The 21,287-nt window shown below is 41.6% G+C and overlaps 1 protein-coding gene across 2 annotated transcripts in view; it reads left to right on the top strand.

Annotated features, from left to right (window-relative positions):
• Positions 1–21,287, top strand: part of lamc3 (laminin, gamma 3) — a gene marked incomplete at its 3' end in the record, with an annotated part of 244,086 nt that overhangs the window by 100,475 nt on the left and 122,324 nt on the right. For both annotated transcript variants that reach the window (XM_084046138.1, XM_084046137.1), the window contains exons 8-9: positions 6,426–6,562; positions 7,531–7,650. In XM_084046138.1, coding sequence (XP_083902264.1) covers positions 6,426–6,562; positions 7,531–7,650 — 257 coding nt within the window. The remainder of the gene's footprint in view (positions 1–6,425; positions 6,563–7,530; positions 7,651–21,287) is intronic.

The following is a 21,287-nucleotide window of genomic DNA, read 5'->3' as shown; positions in this document are numbered from 1 at the left end:
TCAAACCAGAGCAGAACAAGAAGGAAGAGGAACATTCAGTTGTGTTCTTCTTCTCATGAATTGGAAATTCTAACTGATGAAGTAAGCAAAAAAAATGAAAAATAAATAAATGGACGCAGTTAATTATCCATTCTAGGTCATATTTTATTTCCTCAAATAACAAAAGTGTGTCAATCTATACATTTTGAAAGAGAGTAACAGATGGAATATTCACACTTTCGACTTTCTGTCACCCTGCTGGCTGTCACCCTGTGTCTTCTCACAAACAATGCTGTGCCCAATTCAGTGCACCTGTACTGTACTGTCTGTACAGTATGTGCCCGTGGCGTAGAAATAGTGCATGCAATTTCATGGTTACATGGACACGTTCAGTACATCAGTTGAATTTGTGAATTTGAATAGACACCACCACCCCTGTTTTTGTGCCTTAACCCCATTCAATCCGGGAACGCATCTATCTCTGTCATTTTAGATTTCTTTGGCTATTCAAAAATAGCAGATCTACAAGCTCATAGTGCGGCACCGAGTACCGCGCTATGAGCTTGTAGATCTGCTATTTTTGAAAAAAACGTGAACATTCAAAAATTTAGATCGGGGGTCTTCAATGTTTTTTCAGGCCAAGGACCCCCTAGCTTTTTCGTAGATCATAAGCGTTGTGTAGATTAATGTATTTTTGTTTTGTTTATTTCAGACATTTAGTGAACTTGACCTTTGGCTCTGTACTTGGCCCGCTCCTTTTTCCTTCTACACTAAGCCTCTTTGCTAAAAAAATTGCCGATCTACGAGGCGTTGTGAGCTTGTAGATCTGCTATTTCCAGCTAATGTTCCTCTCAGAATAGGGATGCAGGGTTGAAGTGGTTAATGTAAGAAAAAAAAAGATTTGGAGGACCCCCTGTAGTAACTCTGAGGACCCCCAAGGGGTTCCGGACGCCTTGTTGAAGACCCCTGATTTAGATAATACCTGTACACTCTCCTAGTCGCTGAAGCGTTGCAATATGTTAACTTTTTTGTCCATTTGTTCATCTATTGTTTGTTCACCTCATTTATTTTTTTATATTTATTTTACAATTCTTTATTTTCTTTCTTTTTTTTAAACCACATTTTACAGTCAAACAACTAAACATTAGCATAAAAACAGACTTTGTTCTGATCGATTTTTGCACCGTTATAAGCTTCATATACATGATGTATGGTTTTGTTGTTTTGGGGGCATAGTATCCCATCAGTCTGACTAATAGGACAGTGAACATGACTTACAGCATGTCGATAATGTGTTTCTGCGTGTCCTCGGGGAGGACATGATTAAACAGATAAGATCACTGTAATATTAACTAAACACACAGCTCCAGGTCTCACACTATTGAATAAGTGTGTGTGTGTGTGCTCCCAATATATTTACAGCGTGGCTGGAGGCCAAAGCCGCCTTGAACAGCGTTTGTCTGTATTATTAATCTATGTACACAACATATGATCACACTTCATGCCACTACTTACTCATTTATTTTCCATGAAAGCCAATCGAAACCCAGTTTAGAAAATGCCTGGATATACGGGCGCAGTGGTGAAGTCCCTGCCGCAGTGGTACGTTCGACTTTGTCGGGCGTCTATAGCATTGGTTCTCAAAGTGGGGTCCGGGGACCCCCAGGGGTACTCTTTGAGGGGGTTCCAGGGGGTCCCCAGCTAAATGATGGACAGGAACCAAATGGACCCTTATGGGTCTGTAACTTTGGTTCCATTTGTACACTCTCAGAGTTAAATTAACATTGATTTTACAATATAAATTGGGGTCCCAGAGATATAAATGCCATTAAATGGGGGTCCGTAGCCTAATGCATGTCAAACTGGGGGTCCTTGAAATTAAAATGGTTGAGAATCGTGCTAGAGAGCCGTAAAAACCTTCTCTTATTGGGGTCCTTGGCATATCTTTTCAAATGGGGGTCTGCGGGGTAATAAGTGTCAATTAGGGGGTCCTTGACATGAAAAAGTTTGAGAACCACTGGTCTATAGGAACACGATTGGCCCGTGTTCGGGGGAGGGAAGCTGGGCGTGGAGGGTGTCACTGCATGTATTCCTATGGGCGGCACCTGTCTTCAGGGAGTGTTGGGTGGGAGGAGTAGGAAGAAGGCCCGTATACGTCCTCCCGGTGGGGGCTCCTTACTGGTAGGAGAGTCAGTACTAGCAGTGACAACACAGGAATGTGTGTGGGCAGGAATGAATTGGCATAACGACTAACTTGGGGAGAAAAAGGGGGTAAAAAAGTATTGGCTACTCTAAAAAAAAAAGTAAAGAAAATGCCTAGACATGAAAGATGAGTTGCAGTTGAAAATATGTGCTTAAACAAATGATTGCTCCTGTCAAGCATCTGTGTTCTTATTATTTGTCAGAATGAACGTGGACACAAGCAGCCAGCCTGCATATACAGTACAGTAGTAGAGATCTCTGCCTATGCTGATACGTCTGGGGAAATCTGAATGAGATGAATGGGCTAAGAACAGCAGCAAACAACAAAGTTGTAGGCACTGCTTTGAAAATCAATCCTGGTACCGTCCCAATATGAAGTAGCACTCTAAAGTCTTTGCATTGGTGCTGCAATGCTGTTATTTTTTTTTACTTTTATGAATAGTTTCCACCTAGTTTTAGCTCATTCATTTAACCCACTAAGAGACCTGGAACTGTGTCATTTTTAGATTTGAGCTAAAAAGCATCATTTTACACTTTGGGCTATTCAAAAATAGCATATACTGTATAGTAGCGCGGCACCGAGTGCCGCGCTACGAGCTTGTAGATCTGCTATTTTTGAACAATTGTGAAAATGTGTGCAAATCTTTTAATATATATATTTTTAAAGCGAACATTTTTAACTCAAATCTTTGCTTCTGGGGGGTCCCTGGAACAAAATATTTCGAGATGGGGGTCCACGGCCAAATACATATAATTTTTGGGGGTCCTTGACACGTTTTTCAGAATACTGTTGAGATTTAGGAGACATGTAGAATCGGCTTCAGGTCTCAATGGGTTAATACTAGAGGTTTGGGCCACTGTGCATGTTATGCCGATCCGACCGATTTGTCTGAGTCATAGTGGGCTTTGTCAGAGTGACATCAGAGATCCAGAGCCCTTAAGCCCATTTTAATACAGGATATAGACTATAGAGGATAGATGTCACCAGACATATCACAGACATATCTGTCTACAATTATAACTAGCCTGTATAGTGTGGGCTTCACCGCCGAGCACTCTATCGTGTTCACAAAGTGCACACGCACACGTTATTGATAGTTAAAGATTGGGGACTTTGTAGGCCAAGCCGTTATTATTAGACTCCACGTCTTGTTTTAGTTCTTCTTCTTTCACAGCTGCTTGAGCTAGCCTGCCTCTCTGCCTCTCTCTCTCTCTCTCTCTCTCTCTCTCTCTCTCTCTCCATGGCTCTGCTGTGTGATCCAGACTAGCCCATTAAGACCTGGAACCGTGTCATTTTTAGATTTGAGCTAAAAAGCATTATTTTACACTTTGGGCTATTCAAAAATAGCAGATCTACAAGCTCATAGCGCGGCACCGAGTGCCGCGCTACGAGCTTGTAGATCTGCTATTTTTGAAAATTTGTGAAAATGTGTGCAAATCTTTGAATATATATATTTTTTAAAGCGAACATTTTTAACTCAAATGTTTGCTTCTGGGGGGTCCCTGGAACAAGATATTTTGATGGGGGTCCGCGGCTAAATACATATCATTTTGGGGGTCCTTGACATGAAAAAGATTGAGCACCACTGATATAGAAACATACGTTTTTCAGAAAACTGTTGGGATTTAGGAGACATGTAGAATCGGCTTCAGGTCTCAATGGGCTAGTGTAGCATCTGATTTCCACCAGTGTTTCCGTCCCACCTCTGCATCCGCCAGAGAGAGTCTGGAGGTCAAGAGCAGAGAGAAGCCGAGCAGCTGGGCTCTGTTGGCCCTCTCCTCTCCTCTCCTCTCCTCTCCTCTCCTCTCCTCTCCTCTCCTCTCCTCTCCTCTCCTCTCCTCTCCTCTCCTCTGCCTCAGTGCCGCAGCAAAGCTTGGCTGTCGCCGGGCAGAAACCTCGTATTTAACATATTTCCACAGTGGCGTGCACAGACATTTTGAGGGGCAGGTGCTCAAGTAAATTATACTTTTTTTTGTTTACTTGGTCTGCTCTTTTTTCCCTCTTCTACACCTATACCTCTTTGCCAAAAATAGCCGATCTACAAGCCCACAACGCCTCGCAGCGCGAGGCGTTGTGGGTTATAATTTGGCTAAAGTTCTCCTCAGAAAAGGGATGCTAGGTTTCGAGTGGTTATGGTAAAAAGAAAAATCATATCACATAAAGATTTGGCGGACCCCCTGTAGTAACTCTGAGGACCCCCTGTTGAAGACCCCTGCTGTAAACTGGGGGGGAAAAAAACGTTTTTTTTCTCTTTTTTTTCAAAAGGGCACTTCTGGTCAAGAGGGCAAAGGGCAGGTGCTCTAGCACCACCTAGAGTCTATCTGTGCACGTCCCTGTATTTCCACGTTGTTATGTTTTTTTTTCTCTTTCTCCTCTCCCTGTAAATGTATTCCCTACTTCGTCACGCATGAGTGTCACATAAAAGTATAGCGGAAATTGCAGATCTACAAGTAGTAATAAATAAAGCAATGTTTTTTTTGGCAGGGATGGAAGAAGTACTCAAGTGAAAGCATCAATTGCCTATTGTAGAAATAGTCTGCTGTACGTACGAGTTCGGTATTCAAAATCTACTTGAGTGAAAGTACAAAAGTATTGGCATCAAAATGCACTTTAAGTACCAAAAGTAAAAGTACTCATTAAGCAGAATGTCCCATTTCACGAGTTTTCAAAATCTTTTGAAAATGGCAGATCTACAAGCTCACAATGTGTCACGTCGCGACACGTTGTGAGCTTGTAGATCTGCTATTTTCAAATAGCCGAAGCCCCAAGTACATAAAGTGCTGAAGTGGTTAATGTATGTTTTGTAATAAAGTATAAGTAACTTGTGACTAAAGTTTTCAAATAATTGTAGTGGAGTAAAAGTACAATATTTGCCTTTGAGGCGTAGTGGAGTAGAAGTCAAATTATTGATAATTGGAAGTACTCCACTAAAGTAAAAAATACCTCCAAATTGTACTGTAAAAGTGCAGTACTTGAGTAAATGTACTGAGTTACTTTCCACCACTGGTTTTGAGGACATATGAGGTTTTCCTCCCCGACAGCAACCAAAGACACAAACAACTGTTCAGCTGGCAGGTGGCCTCCTCCACTCCGCTGCAGTGACTAGTGCTGCCCCGCTACTCTTCCAAAAACAACATGGAGACATTATGTCGGATGAAATGACTACAAGTGTTATGCTGCTAAGTGGCAATGATGGTGTTTGTGCATGGTAATACTGTATGTGTGTGTGTGTGCGCGTGTTACCATACTCGTGAGGACAATGTCTATTTGAGAAATAGATATTCTGAGGACAATACGATCAGACTTGTATTGACAGACAGACATTCAGGTTGGGATTAGGGTTTGGACTTTATACGGATCAGGGGATTGTCGTTGTGAGATTGTAGGGTTAGGGCTAGGGTAATCTCTCAAGAACAGATTCTGCTCTGCGTTGGCATCTGTCGGGGAGGTTCGTCATAACGTGTACGCACTGCCTACAAGTGGGCGTGCCTTCAGATCAGGAAGCAGGCCGCGCTTTACCCAATCAAATGTAGTGGGCGGGATTCACGTGTCCGTCGATTCCTTCCCCCCTCGAAACAAACCGAAACTAATTTAACAATAGCGTCCGCGGAGCAGACAAAACCACCGAAGGATATTCACATTTTAACTTACTCTTTCATCATAGAAACAAGTGGGCTTATAACCAAAACGATCCATGTTCTCTGGGAGAAGTGGTGTTAGTGTTCCGTGTAGAAATATTGTTAGTGGGAATGAAAACATAGTCGCACCACCGGAAGTGATGCACTGAAGGCAGAGCAAAACCCCGGTTTCCTTGTGCACGGGTGCTCCGTTTTCTTCCTCCCAGAGCCAACTGACATAGTGCCTTTTCAGTTGGCTCTGGGTTCCCAGATTGGGGCTAGGGTGACCGTAAGTGTTAAAATGTCCCCAAAAATGGTTAAAAATTGCACTCTTGAGCAAAAAAAGTAGTCCCTTATAGGGATACAACGTGTCGTGAAGGTCCGAGTGACCGAAACGTTGTATCCATATCAATACATTTTTGTGTGCAGGTCAGGACTCCTTTTTGCTGCTCTTCAAGTTAATTACTTCGACGCGCCTATCCGTCTCCGTAGGTGTTCAAAAGGACTTTTTCTTCTAAAAATTCATAAAGTGTGTGTGTGTGTGTGTGTGTGTGTGTGTGTGTGTGTGTGTGTGTGTGTGTGTGTGTGTGTGTGTGTGTGTGTGTGCGTGTGCGTGTGTTTTACAGATGCAAACCAGGTTTCTTCAACCCGCAGCAGGACAACCCAGCAGGCTGTCAGTCGTGTTTCTGCTCTGGCCACTCCCTGGCCTGCTCCTCGTCCAATCAGCACGCTGCTACCAACATCACCTCTGATTTCATTGAAGGTATTATTATGCACACAGACACACCTCTCGTGTTTTATCTAAGTTTATATGAGTCCAATCATCAAAATCTACTTCTGCTTAGGCTTGGGATCCTAGAGAGAGATCAATCAAATAAAAACATTTTTTGGGGGTTGTTGTTGTTTTTTGTTTATTTTGTTACGTTTTTTTTTTACATGCCCAAAACTGGGATGCCAGAGTTAACCCATTAAAACCGGGAAAGCTTTGTAGATCTGCTATTTTCAAAATATGTTGTTATACATTTATAAAACTTGTGACATTCTGCGTGATGAGTACTACTACTACTACTTTTGGTACTTTAAGTACATTTTGATGATAATATTTATGTACTTCCACCACTGGTGCCTTGTACATCTGCTATTTTTGAACATTTTTGGAAAAATCTTGAGAGCGCGAGAACTACTGATTTAGAAGGCATTTGCATAGAATCGGCCTCGGATCTTAATGGGTTGTTGTGGTTAAATAAAGCATTGGTTCTCAAAGTGGGGTCCGGGGACCCCCAGGGGTCCTTGAGGGAGTTCCAGGGGGTCCCCAGCTAAATGATAGATTAGGCACCAAATGGACCCTTATGGGTCTGTAACTCTGAGAGTGTACAGATGGAACCAAATGGACCCTAACGGGTCCATTTGGTTCCATCTGTACACTCTCAGAGTTAAATTGACATAGATTTTACAATATAAATTGCGGTCCAAGTGATATAAATGCCATTAAATGGGGGTCCGTAGCCCTAATGCATGTCAAACTGGGGGTCCTTGAAATTAAAATGGATGAGAATCACTGCTAGAGCCGTAAAAAAATCTTCTCTTATGGGGGGTCCCTGGCATATCTTTTGAAATGGGGGTCCGCGGGCTAATAAGTGTCAATGTAAGGGGTCCTTGACATGAAAAAGTTTGAGAACTACTGAAATAAAGCATGGAGTTATTTAACAGACATCTTGTCATTTCCTCTAGATCAGGACGGCTGGTCAGGAGTGTTCTCTGGAGGGATGGAATACCCCCTGCTGTGGAAGGAGGGAGAGGTGTACCTGCTGCCCCTCACCGAGGAGGACATCGGCTTTTACAAAGCTCCCGGTGAGTCAGGAGGAAGGAGGTGATTTGAGATCTCCTGTGGAGAGAGAGAGAGATCACCAGCCTCAGTGGTGGAAAGTAACTAAGTACATTTACTTAAGTACTGTACTTGAGTAACATTTTGAGGTATTTTTACTTCACTTGAGTGTTTCCTATTTCCAATACTTTTACTTCTACTCCACTACATCTCAGAGGCAAATATTGTACTTTTACTCCACTACAATTATTTGAAAACTTAAGTTACTAGTTACTTTTCAGATATAAATTATGATATTACGAAACATACATTAACCACTTTAAACCTATTTTAAACATAGGCTATTTGAAAATAGCAGATCTACAAGCTCACAACGCGTCGCATCGCAACGCGTTGTGAGCTTGTAGATCGGCTATTTTCAAATATTTAGTACTTTTACTTTTGGTACTTTAAGTACATTTTGATGCCAATACTTTTGTACTTTTACAAGTACATTTTTAATTCTGGACTTTTTCTTGTAACAGAGTATTTTTATATTGCAGTATTGGTACTTTTACTTAAGTAAAGAATTAGAGTACTTTTTCCACCACCTGGAGGAAGGGAGGTGATTTGAGATGTCCTGTGGAGAGAGAGAGAGAGATAGATCACCAGCTTATAGGGAGGGAGAAGTGGGTCAATTTCTCATAGAAATCAGTGGGCCCATTTCTTTGCTCATATCGACTGTGAATCAGTGTTGATTTTGACAGCAAATTCCATTTAGTTTTGGTCATATTTTAGTCATCTGAAATGTTTTAGTTTTTGTCTAGTTTCGGTCGACTAAATCAGTGGTTCTCAAACTTTTACGTGTCAAGGACCCCCAAATTGACACTTATTAGCCCGCGGACCCCCATTTCAAAAGATAAGCCAGGGACCCCCATAAGAGAAGATCTTTTACGGCTCTAGCAGTGATTCTCAACCATTTTAATTTCAAGGACCCCCAGTTTGACATGCATTAGGGCTACGGACCCCCATTAAATGGCATTTATATCTCTGGGACCCCAATTCATATTGTAAAATCAATGTTAATTTAACTCTGAGAGTGTACAAATGGAACCAAATGGACCCTAACGGGTCCATTTGGTTCCATTTGTACACTCTCAGAGTTACAGACCCATAAGGGTCCATTTGGTTCCTGTCCATCATTTAGCTGGGGACCCCCTGGAACCCCCTCAAGTACCCCTGGGGGTCCCCGGACCCCACATTGAGAACCACAAGGAGACCTGGTACTGCCAGACCCCTAGTGGTTGAAATCTGAATGGCCGGGCTTCGCATGACGTGTGTCCCTTCTATGTCCCTTCTATGACGAAAGGGGGACAGACTTTTTTGGCTGGGGCCGGGGGACAAAGTGACCATGCCCATGTATGGACAAAACAGATACAAAGCCTCATGTAAGCCCGACCCCTTGGGTCTGGCAAACATAATAATCAAACATAAGACATGACAAACAACAAATAACTAGTCTATACCTACGTTATAATGGTAGAAGCAAGTGGAGAGGCTTGATTCATCAGGCTGGCCTTCAGTCTATGTTTAAAGTTACTGAGTGAAGATGAAGAGTTGGTTATAAGTATGTGTGTATTCCAGAGTAAAGAACCTCTGTCTTTAATGGAGAACTGGCTGTGGGTGGTACGGCTGAAGGGAGGATGGAGATTATCAGATTGTCTAGTATTATAATTATGAACTTGCGAGTTGGTCTTAAAATAATCTTTAAAGGGTGTAGGAAGCATATTTGAAAGGTAGGTGCATTTATTTATAGATGAAAGAACAGGACTGAATTGTGTTAATATCATAGATAGACAGTAAATATATTTTTTTGAACAGAGGAGCAGATTGAGCCAAATAGTTAGAAGTCGTAGCTATTCTTACACATTTCTTTTGAGTAATGAGTCATTTGTGTGAATTAGATGGATATGTACTTTGCCCAAACGATATGGCAGTAAATGAGATATGGATACATTAACTCTTTGACTGCAGTTGACTCGATAACGCGTCAATTGCTAGTTTGTCCAGTTGGCCGTCGACGCGTTAGACGCGCGTTCATTGTTTAATCTCTGATCGCGCTATGCTGCTTATTTTTCAATCTAGGTTTCGAGTTCCACTTACTTCACCCACACCTGCATCCGGTTTTATGACGCAGATTCCGTTTCCGGTTTTCATTTTTTTCCCCGGTCATTTTCGGCCAGAATAGGGAAACACACAGGTTTTCACACGGTATAAAAAACGAACCGAGAGGTCCACGTCACATCCGGTTTGACTGTTTGACTGGGTGTGGGGGGGGGGGGGGGGGGGGGTGCTGCTCTCTAGTGGCAGATTTGTCGTATGTGTTTAAAACCGCACTCAGACAATTTATTTGAATGAAAAATTGCAAAATAGAAAAATACGAAAATCGCTGGCACTGGGGGAGTACTTTATGAAAATACTCTGGCAGTCAAAGAGTTAAACTGTAATAAAGGGTTAAGAGGCAAGCCTGATCATAATGATATTTTCGAGTTATGGCATGTTGCACTACAATAGCCACAAGCTTGTTCCCTGTTGTTCCATGGAGAGATTTAATCAGAGAGCCCCCGCGGCAGTGGGTCGGACATGCTTGCAGCACAACATACGCCAGTTTTCTCTCCTCCACAACCTTATCAGAGCCATTAGAAGATAAGGGAATAAGCTGGAACAAGCTACAGGACTTAAGGCCTCCGTCTGTGCCCGCCGGCTAAAAAAAAAAAGAGGAAAGAAGGGCTGATGGAATTGGAAGTCTTGGGCCGTGTTTGGAGACGCCACAAAGTGGGGGAAAAAAATGGGCCTGGTTTCTTCCTTGTCTTCCTCACCAACTAAAGTTCCAGGCATATCTTACAGCAGGGGTCTTCAAAGTGTTCAGGCCAAGGACCCCCTAGCTGAGAGAGAGATGAAGCAGGGACCCCCTACTCCAGGGGTATTCAACTAGATTAGGCAGGGGGCCACAACTGTAAAATAATTTGGAGTTGGGGGCCACACAATTTGCGCGCGTGCGCAAAGCGCACGCGCGCGAATTTTTTTGGGTCTAATTCGGGTCTAATTCGGGTCTAATTCGGTCTAATTCGGGTCTAATTCGGTTCTATTTGACCAATATAAATCAACCTTTTTTCGGGTCTAATTCGGTCTAATTCGGTTCTATTTAAGGTTCTAAGTTAAGTTCCAAAGAAAGATGGCCTTTCAAGAACTAATGAAGGATAAATAATTTGTACTGTTTTAACTTTGATAACATAAATCAAAGTTAAAATAAATAATAATTATGAAAATTAAAAAAAAAAAAAAAAAAATTTTTTTTTTTTTTTTTTTTTTTTGGAATATGGCCAGGGGCCACAAGGAAGCTCCTCGCGGGCCGCACGTGGCCCGCGGGCCGCCAGTTGAATATCTATGCCCTACTCTATATTGTATAAAATTGTGTTTCAGATTACTTACGCTGTAAGGCGTTGAGATTTTTGGCTAAAAGTTCTCCTCAGAAAAGGGATGCTAGGGTTCAAGTGGAAGTGGTTAAGGTAAAAAAAAATATCCTATCACACAAATATTTGGCGGACCCCCTCCCTGTAGTAACTCTGAGGACCCCCTGTTGAAGACCCCTGTCTTACAGTATAGCCCCTTCCAGCCAGCAAGTCCCCCCCCACCCCCATAGCCGGCAGCGAAATAGGAGCAATCCCATTAACTCGGCTTCCTAGAAGTTTAACGCTCGAAATGTGTGATCACAGAGAAAAACTACTCCCCGTTTAAAGAAATACCTTATTTTTAGATGCGACGAAAAGCTCGCCGTTGAATGTGAGGGTGTGATAAAGCCCTGGTGGTCAGCCATGCTACTGGAATTGATGTGTGTGCTTGTGTGTGTGCATTCATGCGAGCGTGCATGCATGTGTGTGTGTGTGTGTGTGTGTGTGTATTTGTGTAGACTTGTGACCGAATGTATTTATACATTTTTTTATTATACTTATTTATTAATTTATTTACTTATTTATTCACTTATTTATTCATTTATTTATTAATCTATTTGCATTTGGTCCATAACGGCGGAGCCTCCTCTGCAGGGCCACATGCACAGAGATTAGTGGGCCCTATGCTTGGGATGAGAGCTGCTTTGTGGCAGCCCTTCTCCTTATCGCGGCTGTGCAGCACTTGTTTGTGTTTGTTTTCCCCCCACATAATAAAATGCAGAGATCTATTGCCTCGCCGTCCTTTTTAATGATCTCATTTTCTCTTCCACCCCCCCGCCCCCCCTCCCCTCGCATTGCATGTGTACAGTTATTTTAACCCATTAAGACCTGAGATGCGATCATACGCATGTCTTTCTGAAACACTTATGTTGCTAATGTCAGTCGTTCTCTTAACTTTTTCATGTCAAAGACCCCCACAAAATTACATCTATTTGGCCGCGGACCCCCATATCAAAATATTTCGTTCCATGGACCCCCCCCCCAGAAGCAAAGATTTGAGTAAAACATCATTGTTTTAAAAAATATTATATTCAAAGATTTGCACAAGTTTTTCAACGATTTTTCAAAAAATAGCAGATCTACAAGCTCATAGCGCGGCACTCGGTGCCGCGCTATGAGCTTGTATATCTGCTATTTTTGAATAGCCCAAAGTATAAAATAACGGTTTAAGTTGTTACACAGATGCGTTCCCGGTTTTAATGGGTTAAAAGATTAGACCGAAACAGTTGCAGGCGGTGGAATTCACTTTTCTCCTCTTTTTTTTTGCTCTGTCACTTTCATTTTTGGTTTTAATTTGTATTTGTGAGCTCTAATCCCCCCGCTGCCATGTGCCCATCAAAGCAGGGAGATAATTCTGAGTGACAATGCCACATTAATACATCAACGCGGAATGCAATTATATAGTGTGGTTCGTTTGAATCTATTTGTCACCTCGGTGTGTCTTGGGGTTCTGTCTCGTTATGTAATTAATGGACAGGAAGGAAGATCAGCTGTGGTTACTGAGTGGATTGGGAGAGAGCAGAGCCTTGTATTTTAGAGAGTTGCGTCACTTCGGGGGGCAGAAAACGGCGCCGAGCCATAAAGAGAGTTCTGACACTAGCGTCGACTCCCATTGTAAGAATGGAATGCGGAAGTGCTCTGTCTATCTCAATGAGATAGTTCCAATGTTTGGAACTATAGCCCATAGGAGCCCGCTTTGCGGCGAGATCAAAGCGTGTCGTTACTCTCTTTTCTACACTCTGGTTCATGTAAACTCGAAATAGTGACAAACGCTTCATAGACTCGGAGGAAGTGAACGGAGGTGACACAACTCTCCTTATATGGCTCTGGGAGAGAGCAGGTGTGGACAAAGTACTCGACCCCAGTGCTTGAGTCAAAGCATAGCGTTGCCGTCGCGGAGAAACCTCTTATCTCCAATATTTTTAAATATTACTCGACTACAAGTGAAAGTTGCTTAAAGGACCACTTCACCCATTTTCAACCTATCGTCATATAATTGGTCCTCACTAATGCTCATTATGATATGGTAACATTTATGGTAACATAATATGGTAACATTTTGTATTTTCCTACCAGTGACATGTTCAGTAGATTAGATTGGCTACCCCCCCCCCCCCCCCCCCCCCAAAAAAAAAAAGTATGCACCCATTGTACAACTAAGCATTCTGTAATACAGGGTTAAGTGTTTAATCAGACTAATGAAACATCTATTAGATTTTTTTCAAATGTTTTCGTATTGTTTTGTTGATATAATAAGAAATAAAGATAAATCATATCAAATAAAATAAAACCTGCTCTTGATTAAGTCGCTTATTGGTTCTAAATATCGGTTTGGATATATTATTTAGGGTGAATTGCCCCATATCCCTACAGTACAGATGTCCTTACAAAAAATAGCAGATCTGCAAGCTCGTAGCGCGGCACCGAGTGCCGCGCTACGAGCTTGTAGATCTTCTATTTTTTTTGAAAAATCGTGAAAATGTGTGCAAATCTTTGAATATATATACATATTCTTTTAAAGCCAACATTAATTCAAATCTTTGCTTCTGGGGGTCCCTGGAACCAACTATTTTGAGATGGGGGTCCGCCGCCAAATTCATATAATTTTGGGGGTCCTTGACATGAAAAAGTTTGAGACAGAAAACCGTTTAGGATTTAGAAGACATCTTGCAGAATCGGAACCTCAGGCCTCAACGGGTTAACCTACATAAGCAAGATTAAGTCTTGTTATTGGTTCTAAATATCGGTTTGGATGTATTATTTACGGTGAATTGCCCAATATCTTTTCAGTACATGAAATGTCCTTTCCCTGCTGTGGTGTTGTGGCCATACATCTCTCAATGCCCTCAGCTCTTGTGACTCCTCTCTTCCATAACATCAGCTCGTATCCCCGGTGGTGTTGTGTGTGACCTTCTCTGAATACAGTCGTGCATGGCAGCAGAAAGAAAAAAAACTTCCTGCCTTTTGTCACAACCTTAACCCATTGAGACCTGAAGCCGATTCTATACACGTCATAAATCTCAACAGTTTTCTGAAAAACGTATGTTTCTATATCAGTGGTGCTCAATCTTTTTCATGTCAAGGACCCCCAAAATTTGGCCGCAGACCCCCATAAAAATATTTTGTTCCAGAGACCCCCAGAACCAAAGATTTGAGTTAAAAATGTTCGCTTTAAAAATAGATATATTCAAAGATTTGCACACATTTTGACGATTTTTCAAAAATAGCAGATCTACAAGCTCATAGCGCGGCACTCGGTGCCGCGCTATGAGCTTGTATATCTGCTATTTTTGAATAGCCCAAAGTGTAAAATAATGCTTTTTAGCTCAAATCTAAAAATGACACAGTCTTAATGGGTTAACACCTCAAGAAACAGTTCATGCCTCCCTCACCAATCTTCCGCGCCCCACTATTTGACCTTCTTTAATCTGCCCAAAACCTCTCTCTCTGCCAGCTTGACCCGTATAGACCAGATCGCTCCCCGTAGACTGGCTGCTCACTGCTCCAAGTAGCTATAGGATGGGTAAATGCAGAGGACACATTTCACGTACTGTATGTGCAAATATACAGTATAAATAAAATAAAATACATAAATAAATATGCTTTTTTTTTTAAACACCCCAAGGAGTGGGGTCTTAAATTAATAAGTAATTAATTAATTCATTAATAATAATGAAAACATTAAATAATAAATAAGGTACAAAAAAAAAAGACCTGATATTATTTTTTTCTTAAAAACCTTGAAAATGTCATTGTGATACCGATAAATAGGAATTTAACCCATTTAAGACCTGAAGCCGATTCTACAAATGCCAACAGTTAAATCCCAACAGTTTTCTGAAAAACGTTTGTTTCTATATATCAGTGGTACTAAGATTTTTGCATGTCAAGGACCCCCAAAATGATATGTATTTGGCCGCCGACGCCCATCTCAAAATATGTTGTTCCAGGGACCCCCCCATGAAGCAAAGATTTGAGTTACAAATGTTCGCTTTAAAAGAATATAGATTCAAAGAGTTGCGCACATTTTCACGATTTTTCAAAAATAGTAGATATACAAGCTCATAGCGCGGCACTCGGTGCCGCGCTATGAGCTTGTATATCTGCTATTTTTGAATAGCCCAAAGTGTAAAATAATGCCTTTTAGCTCAAAACAAAAAATGACACAGATGCGTTCCAGGTCTTAATTGGTTAAAGTTGAACTACGGTAGTTTCCATCGATTCAAGCCGGACCACAATCTGATGGGTGGAGTCAAGAACGCTTTTCAAAAATGTCCAAGTGTGCTCTATAATCCAGAAAAAGGTTCTCTACAGCGGCTGCACTAGAAATGTTATTTTTCTTGATTTTAAAAAGAAAACCCCCCACTTATGCTCCTGGTCTTGGAACAGATTGGCTAGTTTACACAGAGAGAGCTTTGTGTTCCCAATGTCAACACGGGGTTTAATCCACAGATTTGAACACAAACTCTACAGTGTGTACAGTGGATGGAACATGAAGTACATCCACAAGCTGTTGTTTTTAACCACTTAAACCCCCACAGCATCCTTATTGTGGGGGAAACTTTTGCTGAAAACAGCAGATCGACAAGCTCTACAACGCGACGCATGTGAGCTTGTCGATCGGCTATTTTCAGCGAAAGCTTTTTCCCCACAATAACAGAAAAAACCCTAGTATAGAGGCCTACTCAACCATATGGGGTTTAAGTGGTTAACTTGCCTTCAAACCAGCACCTGGAAAGTAACTTAGTACATTTACTCAAGTACGAGTGCTTTTACTTTACTTGAGTATTTCAATATTTTTTTAGGCAAATGTACTTTTTACTCCACTACAGTTATCTAACTACTTTGCAGATTTTTATTATTGGTACAAAACGTGCGTTAACTAGTTAATCCCTATTTTATATTTAATCGATTCTAAAATAGCGATCTACAAGCTCACAATACGTTGCAACGTGACAGGCTGTGAAATGAACTTGTGAAATGGGCCATTTATAATGAGTATTTTTTACTTTGGCACAAAGGCATTTTATTTATATCAATACTCTTTGTACTACAGGCCTTTTGTAACAGAGTATTTTCATATTGTGGTCTTGCTACTTTTACTTAAGTAAAAAATTGCATAGCACTGAGTATAATGGACAGACTTAAAGTACATCTTCAAACAGTTGTTTTGACCTGCCTTCAACTATAGCATGGCCTCTATATACACTTGAATGGAGCGGACTTTAACCCATTAAGACCGGGAACGCATCTGTGTCATTTTAAGATTTATTTGGCTATTCAAAACTAGCAGATCTACAAGCTCATAGCGCGTGCCACGCGAGTGCCACGCTATGAGCTTGTTGATCTGCATCATTTTTTTTATTGTGGAAAATGTGTGCAAATCTTTGAATATAATGTTTTGAAGTGAACATTTTTAACTCCGATCTGTGCTTCTGGTGGGGGTCCCTGGAACAACATATTTTGATATGGGGGTCCGCGGCCAAATACATGTCATTTTGGGTGGTCCATGACATGGAAAAGTTGGAGCGCCACTTGATATATATATAGGAACATACTTGTTAGGATTTAGAAAACATGTTTAGATATGTATTTGGCCGTGGACCCCCAAATCAAAATGTTATGTTCCAGGGACCCCCCCCCCCCCCAGAATCAAAGATTTGAGTTACAAATGTTAGCTTTAAAAATATATATATATTCAAAGATTTGCACAAATTTGCACACATTTTCCACGATTTTTCAAAAATAGCAGATCTACAAGCTCGTAGCGCGGCACTCGGTGCCGCGCTACGAGCTTGTATATCTGCTATTTTTTAATAGCCCGAAGACATCTTGAAATGACACAGATGCGTTATACACCGGATTGAAGGGGATATAACCGAGGCCCGTCATGGCTGAGCTGAGAGCTTCATGCTCAAAGGAGACATCATACATCATCCTTCAGCTCAGCCACCTGTTCAACAAGCTAGCCCTCGACATGGATGCCTTCCATGGCCAGAGAGCAGAGGCCAGTGCCGCTACGCCCAAAGCAGTGGGGCGAAGGAGAGACAAGACACAAGAATGTCTTGTCACTGTCGGGCGGAAAACTTGTATGTCCAAGACAAAACAGTGCTGGTACAGTAACTTAGTACATTGTACTCAAGTACGAGTAGCCTACTTGAGTAAAATTGTGCGGTACTTTTACTTAAAGGGGCTACACCATGAATTAAAAAAATATATATTATATATAAATATTGCCCCCTAATACGTTGCAAACAGGTTGTAAGCCTAAAAAACATCCGGATATTTTTTCTCACAATCTGACTGTCTGTCATTCCAAGCTTTTTCAGCTGCAATACCAAAACGTCCTATTGGGCAGGGGGGAGCTACTGAGCAATTCTGTCTGGCCATCGTCAATGCAAAAGCTGTGCAAGTGACATCACTTGCACAGCCATTCTGAAATGGCCTGTTCAGACACGCCCATTCAGGAAATCCATGAAATGAGCATGAATGACTGAATGTTAAAAAAAAAAAAAAATTGGGTACAAGAGACACTGGGGAGCCCAAAAAATACTAAAAACCTAAAAAAAAATGAAATTCATGGTGTAGCCCCTTTAACTTGAGTGTTTCCATACATTTGATACATTATTCTTCCACTCACCTCAGAGGCAAATTTCATAGGCTACTTTTTACTCCACTACAGTTATTTAACAGCTTTATCTACCAGCTCCTTTTTTGTTATTATTACAAAACATGCATTAACCCCATTAAAACCGGGAAAGCATCTGTGTCATTTCAGATTTTAGCGTTGGCTGTTCGAAAATAGCAGATCTGCAAGCGCACAACGTGTCACTTTGTGCCGCGCTGCGAGCTTGTACATCTGATATTTTAGAAAAATCTTGAAAGCGTTTGAAAGTTATTTGATTTTTTCCCTGGCACAAAGCATTTGTGTAAAACATGTTTCACAAGCCTTCGACATGGATGCCTTCCATGGCCAAGAGAGCAGAGGCCAGGCCGCTACGGCCAAAGCAGTGGGGCGAAGAAGAGACAGACAGACAGACAGACAGACCGAAGACACACAAGAACGTATCGTCACTGTCGGGTTAGAAAACCTTGTATGTCCTGAAAAATAACCTGTATAGTGTGTTCCAATGGATCCAATGTAGTTATGATTTAGTCCAGGGGTCTTCAACAGGGGGTCCGGGACCCCTAGGGGGTCCTCAGAGTTACTACAAGGGGTCCGCCAAATCTTTGTGTGATATGATTTTTTTTTTACCTTAACCACTTGAACCCTGGCATCCCTTTTCTGAGGAGAACTTAAGCCAAAAATAGCCGATCTACAAGCTCACAACACTTCGCGCTGCGAGGCGTTGTGAGCTTGTAGATCGGCTATTTTTGGCAAAGAGTTATAGGTGTAGAGGGGAAAAAGAGCAGCAAAAGTTTATCTGAAACACAATTTTATACAATATAGAGGGGGTCCCTGCTTCATCTCTCTCTCAGCTAGGGGGTCCTTGGCCTGAAAACGTTGAAGACCCCTGATTTAGTCACAAGCTCTCGTTAATATTTCCCATTGGTAGAATATTCATAAAAACCCGCAGACTTACAGTACTGTAACCTCTTTCAACCTGGTTGTCATGTCATTATAATAGGCCAGTGGTTCTAAACCTGTGGGTCGGGAACGCATCTGTGTCATTTTTATTCAGATATTTTGCCTTGTTTTCCCCCCAAGAAGTTGGACTATAAGGGCGACAGCACTCCAAAGACAGGCATTAAACTAAAAAAAAAAAAACATGCTATCACGTTCTTTTCCTCCCTCGCCTGTGTGTGTGAGTGCGTGGGCTCTAAGCTGACAGGTTGCACACTTGGTTGCTGCCTTGTTTTTTGGAGCGTTAATTGTGTGTGAAGTACATTGTGAGCCCTCGGCCTGGGGGCTGGCAGGCCTACTGCGATCCAGACAGTGGTGGTGACAGTCTGTTACAGTAGTAAAAGTCCGGAATTTAAAAATGTATTTGAGTAAAAGTGCAAAAGTGTTGGTATCAAAATGTACTTAACCCATTGAGACATGAAGCCGATACTACATGTCTCCTAAATCTCAACAGTTTTCTGAAAAACGTTTGTTTCTATATCAGTGGTGCTCAATCTTTTTCATGTCAAGGACCCCCAAAATGATATGTATTTGGCCGTGGACCCCCATCAAAATATGTTGTTCCAGGGACCCCCATTTGAGTTAAAAATGTTCGCTTTAAAATATATATATTCAAGATTTGCACACATTTTCATGATTTTTCAAAAATAGCAGATCTACAAGCTCGTAGCGCGGCACTCGGTGCCGCGCTATGAGCTTGTATATCTGCTATTTTTGAAAAGTGTAAAATAATGCTTTTTAGCTCAAATCTAAAAATGACACAGTTCCAGGTCTTAATGGGTTAAAGGAGGAGTTCACCCAAAAAATGACTTATTTTCTATCAATTACACACCCCATGAAGCCTTGATTTCATGGATTTATTTTTGTTTTTGTGGCATTCCTAAAACAATAATTTGATGACCGTGTGTATTTCCGGTAGGAGACACAAATAATCTACTTTGTGTCTCCTACCGGATACATTAGCCGGTAGGAGACGGGAATCAAATTATTAGCTTAGGAATGCGACAAAAGCAAAAAATAATCCACGGATTCAAGGCTTCATAGGGTGTGCAATTGATAGAAAATAAGTAATTTTTTGGGTGAACTCCTCCTTTAAAGTACCAAAAGTAGAGAGTGTTTTTGGTTGGTCATTGGCCCCATTGTTCTCCGGTTTCACAACATCTTCGGTGCTGCTCTCTACTAATGTTGTGTTGTGTGTTCTTCTAGCAGCAGAAAGAAGAACACACAACAACTTGACAAAGATTTGAGCATATCTGAGCATATCTTCTTCAAATAGTCATGTTCAACGAATGACACGTAATTTTAAAGCTTACATTCTGCACTTTCATAATCTGTATAAAAGATGAAACATGACCATGGGCTACTTGTGTCTCAAAGCACTGCACTGAGTCACATATGATTGTGCGTCAGGAGGTAGTCTGAGCAATTTAATCGTCCTCTTGTCCTCTTCCACCCTCCTGGTGTCCTTGTGATGTACGCAGCAAAAACACTCCCTAGTGACGACCGGGGCTGGATTTGTCATCGGGGGAGATGGGTTGGGGCCCCGGGGGATGGTAGTTGCCACACACTACTGTAGCCTGTTTGCACTTAAAGAGGTGGTGCCATGGTTTTGCACTTTTTCTGTTTTTCATGTTTCTATGAGGTTGATAGAACTTCATTAAGCCCCCTGGTGGTGTTTTTATGGTGTTTTATGTCTTCTCTGACTATTTTGAGTTTCTACCTGGATAATCTCTCAAGAACAGATTCTGCTCTGCGTTGGAATCTGTCGGTAGCCATGTTGACAACCCGTGCGCATTGGTTTCAAGTGGGTGTGCCTTCAGATCAGGAAGCAGGCCGCTCAAATGTAGTGGGCGGGATTCACGTGTCCGTCCACCCTTCCCCCCTCGAAACTAACCGAAACTAATTTAACAATAGCGTCCTCGGAGCAGACAAAACCACGGAAAGATATTCACGTTTTAACTTACTCTTTCATCATAGAAACAAGTGGGCTTATAACCAAAACCATCCATGTTCTCTGGGAGAAGTGGTGTTAGTGTTCCGTGTATTTTTTAAAGTTATAAAAAAACACTAAACCGCTGGCAGTGGGCAAACACAGCCAGAAATAAGTCTGGCAGGGAATGAGTTAACGAACTGGAGGCGTGTCCACATAAAAACATAATTTTAACAATTTCTGTACACCTTTTTGAAAAAAATCTTCCTCCTAGTATAATCATAATACCTGATGATTATGTTTTAGGGGTGGAAAAAAATCACTGAAAATCACGGCACCCCGTCTTTAAAAATAAAATTGCAGATCTACAAGCTCATAGCGCGGCACTCGGTGCCGCGCTATGAGCTTGTAGATCTGCTATTTTTGAATAGCCAAAGAAATAAAAAAAAATCACACCCTGTGTGAAGGTAGCGGCGCCTTTGATACATTTTGTTATCGATATGTGTTTATATATGTGTTTATCGATATGTGTTTATCATCGATATGTGTGTGAGGTCTGACCAATCAGAGCGTTGACGGGTCTGACCAATCAGAGCGTTGACGGGTCTGACCAATCAG

Source organism: Gymnoscopelus microlampas (assembly GCF_963454915.1).
Source record: "Gymnoscopelus microlampas genome assembly, chromosome: 21".
NCBI classification, from domain to species: Eukaryota; Metazoa; Chordata; class Actinopteri; order Myctophiformes; family Myctophidae; genus Gymnoscopelus; species Gymnoscopelus microlampas.
The sequence above is the reverse complement of the archived record's forward strand: the minus strand, read 5'-3'. Positions and strand labels throughout refer to the sequence as shown.